Source organism: Zingiber officinale, chromosome 3B (assembly GCF_018446385.1).
Source record: "Zingiber officinale cultivar Zhangliang chromosome 3B, Zo_v1.1, whole genome shotgun sequence".
Taxonomy (NCBI): domain Eukaryota; kingdom Viridiplantae; phylum Streptophyta; class Magnoliopsida; order Zingiberales; family Zingiberaceae; genus Zingiber; species Zingiber officinale.
Genome location: NC_055991.1, coordinates 118,957,564 through 118,976,971, shown reverse-complemented (window position 1 = coordinate 118,976,971; position 19,408 = coordinate 118,957,564). Strand labels below are relative to the sequence as shown.

Sequence of the window (19,408 nt, the reverse complement as noted above, 5' to 3'; positions counted from 1 at the left end):
GGATATCGGGGCGTAAATCTCCGAACCCTGTGTACCTCACCCCACCTATGACTTGCCCTCTTGGCTATCATGATTTATCTCCCTGGTGATGACCTTGGGTTGAGTGTGACGGGGACGCTGGGGCAACGATTTCATCTTTTTACATATATTTGAGATGCATAACATTGAGATATTCGGATCTAGTCTCGACTCATTGCATCTCGTCTTTTAGTCAAGAATTTTCTTACCAGTGGAAAATAAGTTCCAAAGATAAGATTGAACCTCCCTCAAAGATGGTGAAAAACTATTCTGTAGCTCTTTGGCAAATGACTTAAATGATGATATGGCAGAACATACCGCATAGCCTGGCCCAATATCTTGGTGATTGGAATATAAACCTGACTGAGAGATGGCATTACTACCCTGAAAAGAAAAGAGAGAACAGCTTAACCAGAGGTAGGAAGTACTTCAGTATTCGCTATATATAAAACGATCTTGTTTGTCATAAAACATGCAATGTATAGCTTTAAGTGTATGGTAAAAAGATTTGCGTCTCCCTAGACTTACTAACTGGATGATAGAATGTAGAGGAAATAGGAACAAGACAACTAGCTACTACTAACTGCTCTTTGTGGATCAGGCAAATTTGCTCATTTAAATCTTGTTATGTTTGTGAGGTTGAACAAGAAAACAAATCTTTGGTGAATGATCTGGTTGACCCATAAATAATGAATATTCATACGGAGGAAACTGAGTTAAGAACTACATAACGGTAGAGACAATAAAAAATCTTTCTATTTTCTTTTATGCATGCAAAACAAGAAGGTAGCTCATCTTCAGCCGAACGGATGGAGCTCACTGTGCAAATTTAAGTTGGAATTCAGTTTGGACTTGTATTTTTTTTGTCGACAACCACCGGTGACGCTATGATCCTTCAGTGTCTGCGGTAAAACAGAAACAGCAAATTATTCCTGATGGTACCACGCTGGAAGAACTCGAAGAAGAGAATCGAAGAACACAGCATCAGGGAGTTGCAGGCATTCCAGGCAATGATCTACTTATGGCTAGACGACTACGCGAGAGCAGCCTCATGAATCTTTTACCTGTGCATCAAAACTTCTCAATGGCAAAAATGCAAGCACATTGTCTGCAGTGAAACAGAACCAGCAAAAACTTCTCATGGTACCACGCTGGAAGAACTGGAAGAAGCCGTCGATCCACAGGACTCCTATAGATGTAAATAAAACACATCTGTGGCGAAGGCGAACAAAAATGGGGAAAATGAATAATAAAACGCTAGAAGAAGGGCTAGACGACTACGCGAGAGCAGCCTCATGAATCTTTTACCTGTGCATCAAAACTTCTCAATGGCAAAAATGCAAGCACATTGTCTGCAGTGAAACAGAACCAGCAAAAACTTCTCATGGTACCACGCTGGAAGAACTGGAAGAAGCCGTCGATCCACAGGACTCCTATAGATGTAAATAAAACACATCTGTGGCGAAGGCGAACAAAAATGGGGAAAATGAATAATAAAACGCTAGAAGAAGGGCTTGAACCTTCGACCTTGTGGTTAACAGCCACACGCTCTAACCAACTGAGCTATTCCAGCTGATGAATACTAGTGCAGGCTATTTTTACACATAGTAAACATAACTCCAATTTGACTAAAATAAGTATAAACAACAACTTACCAAATGACGTATCTAGTTTTAAAATGACTAAAAAGTACATGCTATTTGAGTATTTCTCATAAGTCCCACTTTTTAAAATGTATTTATTGTTCTACGCTTTTGATAAATCTAACTTTTTCAGTCAATATTTTCTCTCTTTTCTCTTACATCTTTTCTAGAGCTGTCAATTTAGGTTGGGTCCATCAGGTTAACCCGTCCCACCAAATAATTTAAACGGATTGGATTAAAATTTTATCAATCTAAGTCTACCGTGGGCCGACCCGCCTAGGCCAGCAACCCGTGCGGGTCGGCCCGCTCGGGCTTGGGTTGGCTCGCAGGTTGAAAAACGTATGTAAGCTAAGTTTTAGATCAATTTATTATCTTTCTTTGTTATAATTTTGAAATAAAAATAGTACTTTTCATCCAACATAAGTACTCGTTTGTGTTCATTTATATTTAAAATACATGTTTATGTATATATTTAATTGTAGAAAACTTTTTCGAAGTAAAATGTTGAAGATATGAAATATTTTTTAATTTTTTAAAAAAATTTTGATGGGCCCGCGGGTTGGCCCGCCCCCACCCCGCCAAATGGTTAGCCCACCATGGACTGACCCGCCCCATCATGGATTTACCCATCTGATAGCTCTAATCTCTTCTATGCATGCAACTTTCTATTTATTTTTCCTCTCTTCTTTTCTCTTTCTTCCTTTTTTTTTTAATAATATTTTAATATATTTAGAGAAGTCGAAATAATAATGGATAATATATTTGAACTTCTTACAATCTCAAAAATCCATAGGAATTAAAATGGATGTAATTTAAAATTTCTAGGTTCATCAGTAGATTTTGACCAAAATTCATTGATAGATTTAAAGAGTTTCAATTATACTCATTTCAGTTCCTATAGATTTCTGATATAGTAAGGAATTCAAATATGTTATCAATTATTTATTCGGCTTTTCAGAGGTGTTAAAATGTAATAAATAAGAATTATCAAAAATTTCCACGTTCGGCCTAATATGGACAGACTCATGTTGAGCCTAATATGATTCTCTATTAGGCCCAACATAAAGATTTTTTGTGATTCTTTTTATTACATTTTAATATCTCTAAGAAGTCGAAATAAATAATGGATAGCATATTTGAATTCTTGTGCAATTCTAGAAATCCACATGAACTGAAATAGGTGCAATCGGAACTTTTTAGATCTATAAGTGAGTTTTGACGAAATTCACTGATGAACTAGAAGAATTTTGATTGTACCGATTTTAGTTCATGTGGATTCTGAGGTTTCAAGGAGTTCAAATATATTGTCTATTGTTTATTTCGACTTCTCGGAAGTGTTAAAATGTAATAAGAAATAATTGTTAAAAATCTTCATGTTGTACCTGCTATGAATCATATCAAGCCTAATGTGGATTTGATATGAAAAAATGATAATTAAAAAATGATTAATGATTAATCAGGTTAGTAACATCGAGCCTAGGATTATCACAAGTACCTGAATGACAACTTAGATATTCTGCCGCTGCACCATAAGCCAGTGGCATAGAAAAATGATAATTAACTTTTATTGCTAGTGTTCATCAAAAACATCTTTTCACTAAGCCTTATCTGAGACAGCAAACCGCATCAGCTCTTCGAGCATGATCAAACAAAGATTCGAACAAGGGTCCTCTTCTAACATATGGCCTTCAGAAGTAACCATGTATTCAATTATTAGAAAGATCTGCGTCTTCAATCGATTTTTTACTAGTGTAACGCTGAGAGAAGTAAGACTACTGATTAGACAACTAAAGATGAGAGTGATTTCGATAGTTAGATGTTTCAAGATTACCTGCTTCCTGAAGGTGAACGGACGTATTTGTACTTAATCATGTGAAGAATCTGCCTCTTCATTATGGCTGCGAACAACACTAACCAATAAAGGAGTAAAATAGGTCAAATCACGAGCACGTCAAACAGACTGAAGAATATTGTCAATACAAAGCAACACAGTAAGCTTTTGTAATGGAATACCTGCATATCTTGAGGGGTTTTAGAATCAAGAAATATAAGTAGAATTTCCACATAGCAAACCAAGTACATAATCATTTTAATCAGATGATCCAGAGGTAGAGATAAGATTATGAAATTGAAATGAACAAGGAGAACATTCATGTTTGTCTGTCCTAATGGTACATAGCAATCCAAAACTTAAAAGGTCACGTTGGACATGCTACGAATCATATCAGATCCACGTTGAGATTTTTTAGCCGAATCTTCCAATTAAATTTTAACACTTCCCGAAAAGTCGAAATAAGCAATGGATAACACCGTTTGACTCCTTGTAACCTCAGAAATCCACAGGACTATAAATGGATCTCATCGAACATGTCTAGATCCATCAGTGAATTTTAACCGAAATACACTGATTGACCTAGATAGGTCTGATTTGAACACATATGGATTTTTGAGAATGTAAGGAATCAAACGGTGCTATCTATTGCTTATTTTGGTTTCTCTGGAGGAGTTAAAATATCAATGAAACAATCGGCTAAAAAATCTCAACGTTGAATCTGATATGAAAGTATATCAAGCTCACTTCATATCATATCCATATTTCATCCTTTTTTAATATGTTTGGATTCTAACAGAGAATCTCGGATTTTTTTTTTATAGTTAGGTTTAATTATATGGTGTGATTTCTTTAAATTAATATCCTAATTTTAATTATTATTATTATTATTATTATTATTTATAGAAGATTGATTAGTATGCATATTTTTTTTTTACCTACGTTTGGTTCGAGCTCTTCTGCAGCTTCCAAAGCACCTATCCATATTGGGAACCCGTCACATATGGTCAATAATTCCGGTCCAATCTTCACAAAATTAGGGAAAGACAGACTCACATCAGCTACCTCCATACCATTCAGGATAGCTCATCCGATCAGTCTGCTCGGATATGTCTAATGACTAGCGCATGAGGTATTGTCATCATGAGGTATGGGATTCGAATCTCGGCAAAGCCGAGGTAAATACCTCCCTTATGTGCTATCACTATTTCAAAGACTAGTAGCCGTTCGTGATTTACCACTTCCGTGTTGGCTCTAGGTCGGATTGACGGGGGCGCTGGGGGCGAACGTATTCACCTTTTGCCACCAGGATAACTCATCCGATCACCCATGGAGCTTTAGGTCTAGATGGAATACCAAGCCTGAACAAACACACCAATTCTTCTCGAGGGAAGTGTGTTACAACTTTGATTATTTTTCATTAACAAATCCTAATCGAATGACTCATCCCTATATCTTTGATTGGTATTACACAACCATCTCGCTCGACCCAGCTATCAATTTAACTAACTTCCATCCATATGTTGGTGAAGTGATAGCATCAATTTCACTAACTTCCATTCATATGTTGGTGAAGTGATAGTAGAACCTTCAAAATCTATGTGGTAACCCCTCAATAAACAATTAAGTGAAATTGAAGATAGTACAACCTTGCAACCTCGATTCTCAGGCAGTTATTGGAGGTCTCTACATCCAAACCTCTATTCAGGGAGGAGGATCTTCCCCATCTAGTTGTGGAGCATCACAATATCCACCATTGGTGGAATCGACCGGATTCTCAATTATATGTCCGACAGGCAAGCTTTCTAGAGCCCCCAACCTTCAATGAGCAGCATCTGAATTTCCACCATGATGATGCATCCGAGAGAAGCGAGGAGCAACCAAGAGAGTCAGAAGTTGCTGCCAATAATGAGTGGAAAACCTCAAACTCTATGTTCAAAATCAGGCATGATATGAATTATATCAGGCCCCACGTTATATCAGGCCCAACGTGGCCCTGATATGGAAGTATATCAGACCCAACGTGAGCCTGAAATAGAAGTACATCAGGCACAACGTGACTCTGATATGATTCATATCAGGCCTACGTTGGGATTTTTTAGTTGATTATTCCATTAACACTTTAACTCCTCCAAAGAAGCCAAAATAAGTAATGAATAGCACTGTTTAACTCCTTGCAGTTTCAAAAATTCACAAGACCTGCAATGGGTCAAATCAGACCTATCTAGGTCTATTAGTGAATTTTGATCAAACTCCACTGATGGACTTAGACATGTCTGATTAGATCCATTTCTAGTCATGTGGATTTTTGAGGCTGCAAGGAGTCAAACGGTGTTATCCATTACTTATTTCGACTTCTCGAGAAGTATTAAAATTTAATAAGAAGAATCAACTAAAAAAACTCAACGTGGGCCTGATATGATTCATATCAGACCCATGTTAGGTTTGACATACTTCCATATTAGGTCTACGTTAGACATGGTATAATTTCATATCAGGCTCAACGTGGAGCCTGATATGATTCATATCAGGTCTCGTTCTGAACATAGAGTTTGGAGTTTTTTACTCATTATTGGTAACAATTTCTGACTCTCCTGGCTACTCCTCACTTCTCTCGGATGCATCATCATGGTGGAAATTCATATGTTGCTCATCGAAGGTTTGGGGCTCCATAAAGCTTGCTCGATATGAATCATATTAGGCCCAATCTAATATGAATTATATCAGGCCCAATGTGGCCTTTAAATTTGGTTCTTTTGATTCCACCTTTAATTTGTCTTATTCATTGTTTTAGGGAATCCTATTACATTTAAATATAATTAACAAGAGATATTGATAATGATAATAAATAATTCTTATTAGCAAATAAAAAAATATAAAGTTTAGAATATTATCAAAAGGATTAAATTGTATATATTCTTTCAAATTTAATTATAGTTTAGAATGTTTAAAGAATATTAAAGTAGTGTAAAAAAAAATACTATATTTCTTAATTAGGCTAAAACATAAAAAAAGGTGATATTCTACTCTTTGTAACATGGATAAAAAGATAATATACAATAATCAAAATAATTTTTTTAAAAAAAGTTTCATAATGTATTAATATAGGTTTTTGGATTTAAGTAAAGTTTAGAATGTGCGGAAAAATTGAAAACTAAAAAGGAGATTTAATTTAGAAAAACTCTTACTTTGTTGATTAGGCTAAAATATAAATGATGTGATATTTAATTATTTTAATTTGACTCTTACGTGAGAAATTTTGACATTTTTACATTATTCACATTTTAGCCTAACGTGGATATGATATGATTCACGTTGGGATTTTTAAGCATATTGTTCTAATAGCATTTTAACATCTTCAGAGAAGTTGAAATAAGCAATAAATAACACAGTTTAACTCCTTGGAACCTCAGAAATCTGCATGACCTGAAATGAATTCAATCGAACCTATCTAGCTTTATCAGTGGGTTTTGTCATAAAATTAGTCCAATCAAACCGAAACCCACTGATGGATGTAGATAGGTCTGATTTGATTCATTTCAGATCTTGTGGATTTTTGAGACTATAGGATGTCAAAAGGTGATATCTATTGCTTATTTTAGTTTTTCAGAATGTGTTAAATATTAATGAAATAATTGACCAAAATAAATCTCAATGTGGGCCTGATATAATTTCATATCAGGCTCAACGTAGGCATAATATGAGATTTTTTAACTGTTTTTTCTAAAAATATTTTAACACCCCTGAAAGTCAAAATAAGCAATGAATAGCAGAGTTTAACTCGTTTTCATCTCAGAAATCCATAGGACCTGAAATGAGTCCAATCAGACTTGTGTAGGTCCATCAGTGAATTTTGACCGAAGTTCATTGATAGACTTAGACATGTCTGATTGGACCTATTTTAAGTCGTATGAATTTCTGAAACTACAAGGAGTAAAATAATACTATCTATTATTTATTTTAACTTCTTAGGAATGTTAAAATATTTTTAAAATAATCAACTAAATAATCGACTTCTCAATCTACTTTTTAAATTTACATTATCATGCATTGTGCAATTGTGCAAGCACAATGCATGATAATGTAAATTTAAAAAAGTATATTGAGAAGTCGATTATTTAGTTGATCATCTCAGAAATTCATAGGACCTAAAATGAGTCTAATCAGATCTGTGTAGGTCCATCAGTGGATTTTGACCGAAGTCCATTGATAGACCTAAACATATCTGATTTGACCTATTTTAAGTCGTATGAATTTCTAAAATTACAAGGAATAAAATAATACTATCTATTATTTATTTTAGCTTCTTAGGAATGTTAAAATATTTTTAAAATAATCAACTAAATAATTGACTTCTCAATATACTTTTTAAATTTACATTATCATGCATGTTATCATGCATGTATAAAAGGAAAGTGGAGAGAGAAAAGAAAAAACGAAAAACACTATATCTTTTAGTAAATTCAAAACCCAAATACATATTTTCATAAATTATCGTACTAAATGATGGGTTTTACCAATTTTTATGCAATTACTAGAAAAGATCGGTTCAACCTCCTTTCGTATAATAACTACATTTGGAAAATTAAAAATTGGAAAGCAAAAACTAGAAAATGTCTGATTCGATATGCAGGCATTTTTGCTCTGGTTTTACAAAATTTTAGATGTGAATATTTTTCTTTGTGGTTTAGGTTTTACAAAATTCAGGAGATGTGGTGATAAGAGATTAGGGTAGTAAAGAAACTAATTACAAATTTCCCTCTTTACAAAATATTAATTTACTGGCAACCATCACAACCTTCAGCACCCTTGAACAATCAACCGCACTGATGACGCCAATTGATTGTTTTTGCTTGGAATTGGAAGAGCTCTTGCGGACAACGATTTGATTTTATGTTACGGGCAATGAGCTACTGTTTTATCACCTTCGTTGCAATCTCCCTCGCATGTTTCAGTGAACATAACTTCTTCGCCGGTTCAGTATCATTTAAGGCAGATTCTATGTGCAACAACAGTTCCCGACATGTTTCTTTGAGATCAGTAAAAGCTTGATCTTCACATAACTCCAATGGTTTAGAGTCAGTATTTATTTCATCCTGAGATGAGATTGAAATTGTGTTTCTTGCTTGATTTTTCAACCTTGTGTTCATCTCCTCTTCCATCTTCGCAGCCAGGATAGCAGCTCGTGCTATGCATGAACTTGGTAGCTGAAAGGAAAACAAGCAACTTGAAAAAAGGGGAAAGGATCCAAGCTTATCTGATCAACTTATCTTTAAAATGGTGCAATGCAAACCGAATAAATACTACAGATGATAGTCGCAAATAAAAAAGAAATGCTACTTTTAACAATCTATGAAAAATGTTATCCAATTTCAATCATACCTGGGCTAGCTTTGCAACGTTAAGAGCAAAGCTCTTATCCAATGCACCAGGCACAAGTTTGTACAGAAAAGTAACCTCTTCAAGGCTCAGCCCCTCACCGCATGATATTGTTTCAGAATCAGTTATGTCAAGAGGTTTTTTAGATGCGAGATAGGAAACATGGTATGCACCAACTGAGCCTTGAAACTCTTTCTGGATGTCCACAATTTTCGGGTAATGAGTGACGAAAAGGACCATGCATTTCTTCCAATTAAGAAGGCTATGTAATGTAGCATAAGCAATTGCAACGCCATCATACGTACTTGTGCCTCGACCAAGTTCATCGATGATGACTAGAGAGCGTGATGAACAGTTGTGTAGTATGTGAGATGTCTCAGCTAATTCCTCAAAAAAGGTACTTTTACCTTGCTGGATGCTGTCTGATGCCCCCATACGAGTGTAAATCCCATCCAGTACGTGCAGCTTCGCTGAAGTTGCCGGTACATAGGAACCAACCTGAATGAATCAGAGGAAGATATCAATGAAACAACCATAAGGAAATACATCACTCGATGATTAACCAAACAGTCACCAATCACCATCTTTATGAAACAATCCTTAGACGACCAGGATACATGAATCCCTGCTAAATAAATATAGATAAGGACATCAATGTGAGGCTACAAGAAAACCGATACGACGCTCTGATATCCAGACTCACATTCTTCGAAGAATGCCTCATTGTTGGAGACTTGTAGGAAAACCTGTCTCCTCAATGGTTACTAAACAAATATAAATCACGTTATCTTTGTGAAACAGCCATTAGGAGACCAATAAAAAGTAATCCTTGTTTAATTAATATAAACAGGGGCATCAATGAGGCTACAAGAAAACCAATATCACACTCTGATTATTCAGAATCATAAAGTATGGTTAGAAGACTGCCCTCATTGTTGGAGGCTTGTTCGATAACTTATCTTAAGCAACTATGAAGATCAAGCAAAAATCCAGTTGTACCTGAGCCATAATTGCTATAAGGGCAACTTGCCGAATATAAGAACTTTTCCCACCCATATTTGGCCCAGTAATAATTTGACAGTACTCCCTATCTACATGCAACTTCGTATCATTTGGAACATAGTTGTCTCCCAGAGTTGACCACAAAACCTGAGGCAAAATTAATCATGATTAGCCAACATATCATAAATAATTTTGAACTTGTACAAACTGTTTGAGGCAGTAGCTAGTCTTTTGTGCAACATGGCTGTTAAGGTCTGCGCTAAGATTTATTTTTTGGCAAGAAGGAACAGAAGTAAACTTCTCCGACCACCAATCTCCAAAAAGCTAATTACAAAAAATGATGACCACAGATGCCAGTGCTTTGGTGGATGGAATTGATAACTTAGATAGTGTCTCAAAGAAACATGATGGACGAGATTGGAATTCTAACGACGTAGAAATGAGAAGAGCGAGTAGAAGGGGCCATTTAGTGGAGGCAAAATAGGCAAATAAGATGAAGTAATTGAGGGAGGAAAAAACCCTTACCATCTTCTAGATATTTACAGTAATCTTTCTCTAAGTTCATGCATGTGCAAAAGTTTGTGTAGACAATTGCAATAGGGCACAAGTTTATTTGCAACATTAATGTGCAAAAGACGGCTTTATCCTTGCATATATGGAAAAAGTGATTTGTGTTCTCATTATAAGTCTGTCAGTGTTTGCTTGGCAGAATGAAGTTGATAATGAATGGAATTAGTTATTTTTAATCCTAGGAAATAGAATCGACAAGGAATGGAATAGTAACACCTATACCTAAACTTATAGCATGGAAATTCATAGGGAATGACTTTCTTTTCCTATGTACCAAACACACTATAGCAATTTTTAAGATGGAAAACGCATCAAGACAAATTAGTGCGAAAACATCCAAAATAGTTCAAGCAGTAGTAGAAACATAATAGATAATACTCACTGGATGACGACCCAAAGAGATGTGAATTTGATTTGGTTCATCATCACCAACAAAAACTGGTTGCACAAAATTCTATAGAAAAAATTGCAAGTGTCAAATAATGTGCCATTTGAGATAATAACAAAGTGAAAACAAACAGCAACAGAAACTATACCTCATTTCTGGAGACAATGGCAAGTGAATGCAAGCAGTCCAATGCAGCCAGAGCTTGCACAACTGTTTGAAACTGAGCATAGTATTTGCCAAATTTCATCAAGAATTTGTCCCATGTAGCCCGACAAACAACAGAAAATTCTTCCTTGGCAAGCAACAATTCATCCAAACCTGCCAGCACTTCAGGGGGGTGATATCGTGTGGTTTTTCTGGTACTACTAACCTTAACCCAATTTGAAGGAGCCTTTTTATCTTCTGACAGCTAAAATAGCAAGAACAGAACTTAGTCACAAAACATGATCAGAACTCATAACAAAGCAGAAAAAGAAAGTCATAATTTTACATAAATCTATTAGCAAAGCCCCATTAACCTAAAAAACATCAGTGTCAATCCAAAGTTGGATAAAAGAGGTTGATGATTGCATTATGCCATGAGAAACAATGTAAACAATGCTTAAACCTTATGAGCATGGATCTTACCTAAGTTGTCAGGTTGTTACATATAACTGACAAAAAATGGCCTTCACAAAGACACCTAGATATGCAAATGGTGGAGATTAACTAAAAGGCAACAAATCAATGTCTAGATGAAATGCAGAATAGGAAATGACTCTCGCATTGTTAAGAGCCAATCCATAAAAAAGCTAGTTCATGACTATAAGATTGTGTTAACAAATTTAATATAGGAACATATAGGAGAGATTAAAATTGATAGTAATGATGATTAGAAGGAAAAATATAATATCCTTGTAGTTTGATGACATAAGAGTTAAAACCTAGTTAATTCAATTATGAACTTCACTAGAAGGCTCATTTTATGGGGAAAAAAAAATCAAACACAAAATAAGACAAGCAAAATGCATACAGACTTTCATCATAGACAAATGAAAACAAAGTTTATAGAAAAGATTCAAGGGCTACGTGCAGTATACTTAATAGAAAAGAAATAGTATCCAGCACAACGAAATGCAAGTAGAAGTGCCTCGAAAGAAATGCATGAGCAATTGTGACTTAAGATAGAACATGAAATCACTTAGCATTGATTGCACATTAAATCAAATACATGAGGAAGTTGGGATCAAGGAATATGTAATTTGCTTTCTAGTGCAAGTTACTAAACACGCTTAATTGAAGAGTTACCTCTATTAGATGTGTCTTCCCAGACACACTCATAAACTCTAATTTTTGCATTCCAAGCTGCTTCCGGTACTGAACAATGAGTAAATCCAACTTCTTTTCAGCCATCTGAACAGCCATACGGCCACTACAGATCTGCAAATAAGATTCCATGCTATAACAACTAAGCATACTATACAGGTAAGCATCCTTCACAACCTTACCTCAGGAAATTGATCCGTGCAAGAAATAAACAAATTCAACATATCACCTTGATCTGCTGCATCCTTATTTAGAGAAGATAGAAGTTTAACAGCTACAGCCATTACAACAGGTGAAGAAGCAGAATAGATCAGTCTTCTGAGTAAAGCAGATTTGACACTCGGTTGAGTTTCTCCAGCATCAGTCTCCAAAACAAGCTTCTGTAACTGCTTCCCAGAGGTAAGCAAAGCATGGATAACCCTAATAAACTGAACAATAAAACAGAACATGTCAGTAAGGTGCTCAAGTAGACAGTCAAATCGGCAAGCGCTAAGCTAGCTGACGTTGTATTCACCAAATCCTTTCTATGCAATATGATTGCCTTGTATTTACCACCATTAACTTGGCAGAGTATGAGAAGCGCATTGCCTACTTCATAATTATCATTATTCTTGAATTAGTAATTGGTGACTAGCAAGATCTGAGATTATTCTTGAATACTTGCAATTAAAATCTATTTAACAAAACCATGTAATTGATGCTTTACTAGAACCAAGTGGCCAATAAAATTGCTATTTAAGAAGCAGAAACAGGTATGAATTGGTCAAAACTGATGCAGACATAACATGAATTGAGGATAACTTTTAAGTGATACAAGTGCACATGGGCACTAATTATATAATGAATATCATATAAATGAGCTACCAGAAAAGGTGATTATCTTAACTGTAAAACCAACACACTACCTCAGCAGCCGTAGAAGTCCGGTGAAAAATTCTGGAAATTCCCCGCTGAACATCAGGTGACTTCCCAAGCATTGTTAAAACTGAAGATATAACCTCAGCGATCTCAGATTGCTTAAGAGCATCAGAATATTTCTCAGTTGCTAATTCACTTTCAAGCTTTGGCCCCATGCACAGGCCCATTGATTCAGCTATCTCAGAAACAGAATCAAGACGAGCTAGTATCAAATTCCTATCGCATAATGGATGAGTGACCTGAACAATGAACTTGAACCTCAATGAAGAAAATGAAAAACCATAAAATTAAATATTATTTTCTTTCATTTAATTATTTTGGTCACATGAAAAATCCTCTCATTTATTTATGAAATGTTTATGCCAGTGTAGCTAAAGATGGAATAGAACAATGAATTACCCAGTGTCTGAAAAGCCTTGATCCAAATGCAGTAAGAGCGTGATTCATAACTTGAAAAAGGGAACCTTGAAGAGAGCCATCACAGTTGTTTGCCAAGACCTAGAACAACTCTTTAGATAAAATATACCAGAATATTAACGAATTTCATGACGAAAATTTATGGAGCTGAACAGTAAAATAAATAAATATTAACAGATATAATCATCACCCTAGTACTAGGGCATCCTGAGTGGAAAAGGTCACCCAAGGGAAAGAAGATGAAAGGAAGAGACACTTAGAGAAACAAAACACTTTTGTTGACAGCATAAGATTTATGATGCTGAACATTAAAATAAATAAATATTAAAGGATATAATCATCACCCTAGTACTAGGGCATCCTGAGCGGAAAAGATCACCCAAGGGAAAGAAAATGAAAGGAAGAGACACTTAGAAAAGCAAAACACTTATTGCTCACAATCTCACAAACCTAGTTAATGATCCACTAGAAAGATAGCATTTAGGATTATTAAGTCTCGTGCAAGATATCATATCTTGTATTCTTGTTACCTGTATAACATTTTCTAAGGACTTTTGGCCTTTTTCGCTATTAAAAATTTGAGGTTCTGAAAGGTAGAAAATCAGAATATCTTCCCCAGTTGTTCACCATATGAATGTTTTGTTGTGTCCAACAGGATCTACCATAACCATTTGCCAAGTAGTCCCTGAGTGCTATGTTGAAAATTTATCATCAACGGAACTCAAGTGATGCTATGATTTAAGTTACCTTGAAATATGAAACAAAAGAAGACTCATTGTAATGAGTGGTAAATTTTCAACAGGAGAAGGTCAATGATTCTTATCAATGTAAACATCAGTTGGAAGTTCCCATAAGGCCCTATGTGACCGATCACAGAGTATCCAAGTAAGTGTGATTCACTATGAGATTGTGGTGTCAGTATGGACCTTAGTGGTGATACTAACTATGATTACCAAAGCACAGTCAAGGCCAAGATTGAGAGAATTGGTAGGTATGACCATGAGGATGTCCTTGTGGTTATGGATAGAATTGGAATTATGAGTTGCCTATGTCACTGAGAGATAACTATGGATCATCAGAGTAATTAGCGTGAATCAAGGATAACTGCATTGTGTCGTGCTAAACCTTTCATATTTGTCATTGGTTTGCATTGTATTTACTATTTTGTACCTTGTACTTATAGGAGATGTCATCTTGTGGACATGTTACAGTTTCTGCTCATGATGATTATGATGCTCGTGTGATAATCACCACAGGTTGCCAGTGAATGTGCTTGTGTGAATCATCTCTGCTTGTCAATGATGCTATGTGGCAAAGTGTTGCGAGCATTGCTCGTGTCTCCACGGCATGGTATAATAACTAGCACAAGGAGTGTGTTGATGAAATTGAGCACACCTGGAACCGCTCACTCAGAGTGTGACAAAAGTCATCTCAGTCTTTGGTTAATTTTTATTAATTTAGCTACTAGGATTGGTATGTTGTATTATTCAGTAATAATGAAATAAATGACAAAATAAATGTTACAGAAACAACTTTTCAAGAAAAAAGTAGAACTACAGAGTTACATATCTGACATGAACAGTATTCTCCATCACAGCACAATAAAAAGGTAAACAACAAATGTATGTGTCAGCATGGTAACGAACTGCCTCAGGCATATTTTTTTTTTTTAGCCAAAGAAGACTACCTCAAGCTGATGAAGTGTATTTGCTGATAAAGTCATCTCAAACTTGCTAGAAATGGCCCTAAAGGAAGCTGTGGGGCCGAGTATCCTCTCCAATCCAAAATTTCTTAAATAACGGATGGTTAATGCCAATGCTTGAATTGATAGTTCAGGCAAGGACATGATTTCCTGCAAGAGAAAATAAAAGAAAAATAGTGCCAACCATGGGCAGAATACATTGCTCAGTAAACTAGGAGATGGAAAAAAACAGAAATGTGTGCATGTAACCATACGGGGAAAAAGACAACCAGTAAACTAACAAAAGGCAAAAAAAAAAAAAAGGGGTGGAAACAAGAGTGTCAACTTGCCCATTTGATTTTGGATTTTTTTATAATTTAATTGCAGTTCATAACCAAAAGATCGTAGCCATTAATTGGATTAATAATGTTCTAAAAATAAATGAGGATACCTTTATTGTAGGAAAATGGCATCCTTCCCCTCTTATATCACTATCTTCAGTATCATTCACAGGAACCAGAACATTGTCATCTTTGTTTTCATAAAGAGACATTACTTCAGCAAGTGCGCCACCATTGCTATAACAATCACGTGAGGTGCGCTCAACTCGAATGTTTGATGGAGATCCAGAATAAGCTAGTACCAGCTAAGAAAGATATATTTTGCGCAAAAAAGAAAAAGAAAAGGTAAATCCACGAAAGACAACTGAGTAGAAAACATCTAGCTATTGTACTATCATGAATTACAATTATCATGATTAAGCCTAAAAGAAAGCAAAGCATGTGCAATCAATCTTTGATTGAACGTAATTTAACTCATGTGGAATAACTTGATCTGGCAGTGAATGCAAACCCTTCTAACGATTTACTTCAATTGAGATTACTCATTCCTATCAGGAATATGAGAATGCAAAACATGTGCTTTCCACAGAAGAAATCATTCTTTGGTATCATCTAAAACCAGCAGGTATTACACGAGAATAATATATAATGGACAACAATGAAAAACTTGACATTTGGCAGAATTTCCCTATTAATGCAAATGCAACTTTCTAGACAAACTTGATATAAAGCTTAATTTATCATCATCATATTCAGTTTATTTTCCATTGTCAAGGAGTACTAACCTTCTCCGTCACTGAGGAAAGAGGTTCTCCTAGCAGCATCTCGTTGGGAGACAAACTAATCAACATTGCCTCAAGCCCCGTTCTTATCGAATTGTCATCAAACTCCCCATGAACAACATCTCCTGTGGAGACATCGACCGCAACAAGAGCAACCTTCACACAAAACTTCCCCTCATGATCCGGCACCAGCTCCTTTTCAACGACGCAAGCAAGGAAATTGCTCCCGGAACCACCGATCTCCGGCCCGCTCCCACCCTCCATGTCCTCCGCCGCCTCAATCGTCGACCTCGTGTACAACGCCGATAGCCCCCGTGAGAATGGCCCGACCCGGTTGGCCCCGTGAGCCTTGATCGCGGCGGTCTCAGTCTGCTTGATGACGCCGACTTTGTGCCCCGCCGCGACGAGGCGGCGGACGTGGAAGTGGAGGCGGAAGCTGGGAATGCTGGCGGTGGGGAAGTTGTGGTCGACGTGGGCGAAGATGCCGAGGACGCGAGCGGCGATCTCGGCGTCCTGGCCGAAGAAGCGGTACCTGTAGCCGACTTCGAACATGAGGACAACGTCAGGGTGCTTAGATCTGAGGTCGACGACCTGTAGCTCGAGGGGGGTATAAGTAGGGTTTTGAGGAAGAGATTTGCGAGGCGGGGACGAAGCGGGGGCGAGGAGCTTGGAGAGGAAGCGGCGGTGAAGGTCGGGAGTGGAGGAGGGGACGGGGACGAGGGCATTGGAGGCCGAGGAGGACGGTTTGTTCTTCTTGGGGTTCGGGGAAGAGTATAGAGATTGGAGGCGGCGCTTGGCGGAGGGGGAGAGGGAGACGGTGGCAGAGATTTTGGGGGAGGATCTGGAAGGCGGAGGCGGCGGAGGAGGAGGAGAAGAAGGGGATGGAGGTAGTGGTTTGGGGGCGAAGAAGCGAGAGATGGTCTGCTGCTTTGGCTTCCCCATGGCGAGGAAGAAAGAGCGTGCGAATGCAGCAGAAGGCAGTGTCCCGCCAATTCGTCCCACCAATACGGAGTGGAGAAGGAGCTATATCAACCCCAAGTTCTCAAGAACTGGGCTAGTGGGCCAGTCACTGGGCATGTCCCAGCATGGTGTATTATATAAAGGTAAGATTTTCTGGATCACTTTTTATGGTCCAGGAGATGTGTCATTTGTATTTGTAATCGAATCATGATCGTGATCCGGTCGTAAATGGGTACGATCCCTTTCTGGGTTCATCATCCTCACCAGATTATAGTTTTTGTTCGGAGCGGGCGGCCGGAGGCCGCTCGAAGGATACCCTCGCTCGGCGCCGAGTAACCTAACCACTTATCCACCACCGGAGGCCTCCGGGCGGCATCCGACCGCCCGCTCCGAACAAAAATTATAACCTGGTGGGGACGATGAATCCAGGAAGGGATCGTAACAATTTGCGACCGGATCGCGGCCACGATCCGATCGCAAATATGAGTGGCACATCCCCTGGACCACAAAAAAGTAGTCCAGGAGATTTGTGCTCGTATTATATGTGGCACATGTTGTAAAAAGGGAGAGAGATTCATTTGTCTCAGTACCTCCAATAATCTATCTCTAAGCAGGGTTGCCGTTGAGGTATGTCATCAAGGGCGACGATCTAAGGTCTCCGATTTTTAAGGGTCCCTAAATTTAATATGTACATACAATATATATTATATATAATTAAATTGTTTTAATAAAAAACTAAAAAATTATATTTTATTAGATTATTTTAATAAAAGTCCAAAAATATATATATTGTCAGATTGTTTTAATAATGGTCCAAAAAATATATTTTATTGAATTATTTTATTAAAGGTTCAAAAATATATATTATTGATTGTGATCCTGTCCAAAAGTCGATGAGATGGATACAGGGGATGTAGCGCTCCCGCTAACCTCCTGTGGACTTTGCTCTGACCTACAACACAAGTGGCGTCAGTGCCGAACCAAGGAAGGGGTCCCTGGCGATGGTCCTCCGACGCTACTTGTGTTGCAGGTCAGAGCAAAGTCCATAGGAGATCAGCGGGAGCGTCATATCCCCAGCATCCATCTCATTGACTTTCGAACAGAATTATATTTGGTGTTGTTTGTGAGAACGTAGCCTGCATCCAAGACGAGAAGATGGAGAACGCTGGACGACTAACCACTGTGACGTTGACTCAGGAGGGGCTAGAGATACTCGTGCAAGCCCAAGCAGCGAAAATAATCTAGCAACAACAACAACAGGCGCTACCCGATCAGCTAGCACCGCATCCTGCGACATCAGCGGCCGACAGACGAGCGGGGTAAGAAGATCGAGCGGAGTAACTCTTCATATGGGAGCAGAACCGAAGGTCGACCGGTACCCATGGGGAAGCACCGCCCGCTCTGATCCCCTTCCATCGGGCTCTGTTCCAAACCCCCTCGGAGATAACCCAAGCGCATCAGGAGCGAGAATCGTCTTCAGATGATGCCCCTGTTCGGGATGCGCGAAAGGGCAAGGCGCCCCGAGATAACGCGTCTCCTGAATGGATCAACCGACAGTTTTCATAGGAGATCTTACAAGACCCTCTGCCCAGACACTACACCCTGTTGGCGATCGGGACGTACAACGGATCGACCGATCCAGATGATCATCTGGATCAGTTCGACAATGAAGTCACAATGCACCAGTACACAAACGGAGTGAAGTGCAGAGTCTTCCTCACGACTCTTTCCGAATCGGCATAACGCTGGTTCAGAAGATTGCCGGACGACTCGATACGAAGCTTCAAGGATTTTCGAGACGCGTTCCAACATCATTTCGCCAGCAGCCGACGCTACCAGAAGATGAGCGTCAACCTCTTCGCCCTGAAGCAAGGGCCCAAGGAAGACAAACTATTGACACGCGACCAGAAGACAAACTATTGACACACGACTCGATGTGGCTTGTCTTCAAATTTACCCCTAAAGAGCAATGTGATTTAGTGCTAAAAGGAGGACCTTACATAGTTCACAGTTGCCCACTTTACCTCAAAGCCATGCCGAAAAGTTTCACATTCAAACAAGAAGCGCAAACGCAGATGCCACTGTCGATGCAAATATATGGGTTATCTATGGACTTTTGGTCAATTTCGAGCCTTAGCAAAATAGCTTCACAAATTGGCACTCCCCTCTGCAC

General features: G+C 37.9%; 1 protein-coding gene and 1 non-coding gene across 5 annotated transcripts; both read right to left on the bottom strand.

Annotated features, from left to right (window-relative positions):
• Nucleotides 1-1,517: 1,517 nt before the first annotated feature.
• On the bottom strand, nucleotides 1,518-1,591 carry TRNAN-GUU. The gene has a single exon. It is a non-coding gene; the product is annotated as a tRNA-Asn (tRNA).
• Nucleotides 1,592-8,140: 6,549 nt separating this feature from the next.
• LOC121967423 (DNA mismatch repair protein MSH3-like) lies at nucleotides 8,141-17,286 on the bottom strand. 4 transcript variants are annotated; one of them, XM_042517632.1, is made up of 13 exons: nucleotides 16,279-17,286; nucleotides 15,604-15,798; nucleotides 15,159-15,323; nucleotides 13,454-13,552; nucleotides 13,042-13,293; nucleotides 12,319-12,564; nucleotides 12,119-12,250; nucleotides 10,980-11,240; nucleotides 10,826-10,897; nucleotides 9,871-10,020; nucleotides 9,279-9,369; nucleotides 8,875-9,206; nucleotides 8,141-8,699 (listed from the first exon to the last, which is right to left on the bottom strand). In XM_042517632.1, the coding sequence occupies exons 1-13, from the start codon at nucleotides 17,215-17,217 to the stop codon at nucleotides 8,403-8,405; spliced, it is 3,231 nt and encodes a 1,076-aa protein (XP_042373566.1). In that variant the 5' UTR covers nucleotides 17,218-17,286; the 3' UTR covers nucleotides 8,141-8,402. The 4 variants fall into 4 exon arrangements, with proteins under 4 accessions (XP_042373566.1, XP_042373565.1, XP_042373569.1 ...); XM_042517631.1 differs by having other exon boundaries at nucleotides 8,875-9,369; XM_042517635.1 differs by lacking the exon at nucleotides 8,875-9,206 and having other exon boundaries at nucleotides 8,440-8,699.
• Between the last annotated feature and the right edge of the window lie 2,122 nt (nucleotides 17,287-19,408).

Bases quoted from the DNA above. Each gene is read 5' to 3' on its own strand.
- LOC121967423 (XM_042517631.1), bottom strand. From the start codon at position 17,217: ATGGGGAAGCCAAAGCAGCAGACCATCTCTCGCTTCTTCGCCCCCAAA. The intron at 15,324-15,603 runs GTATCCTCATTT...TTTCTCTTGCAG, and splicing joins GCCATTTTCCTACAATAAAG to GAAATCATGTCCTTGCCTGA. The intron at 10,021-10,825 runs GTGAGTATTATC...ATTTTGCCTCAG, and splicing joins TCTCTTTGGGTCGTCATCCA to GTTTTGTGGTCAACTCTGGG.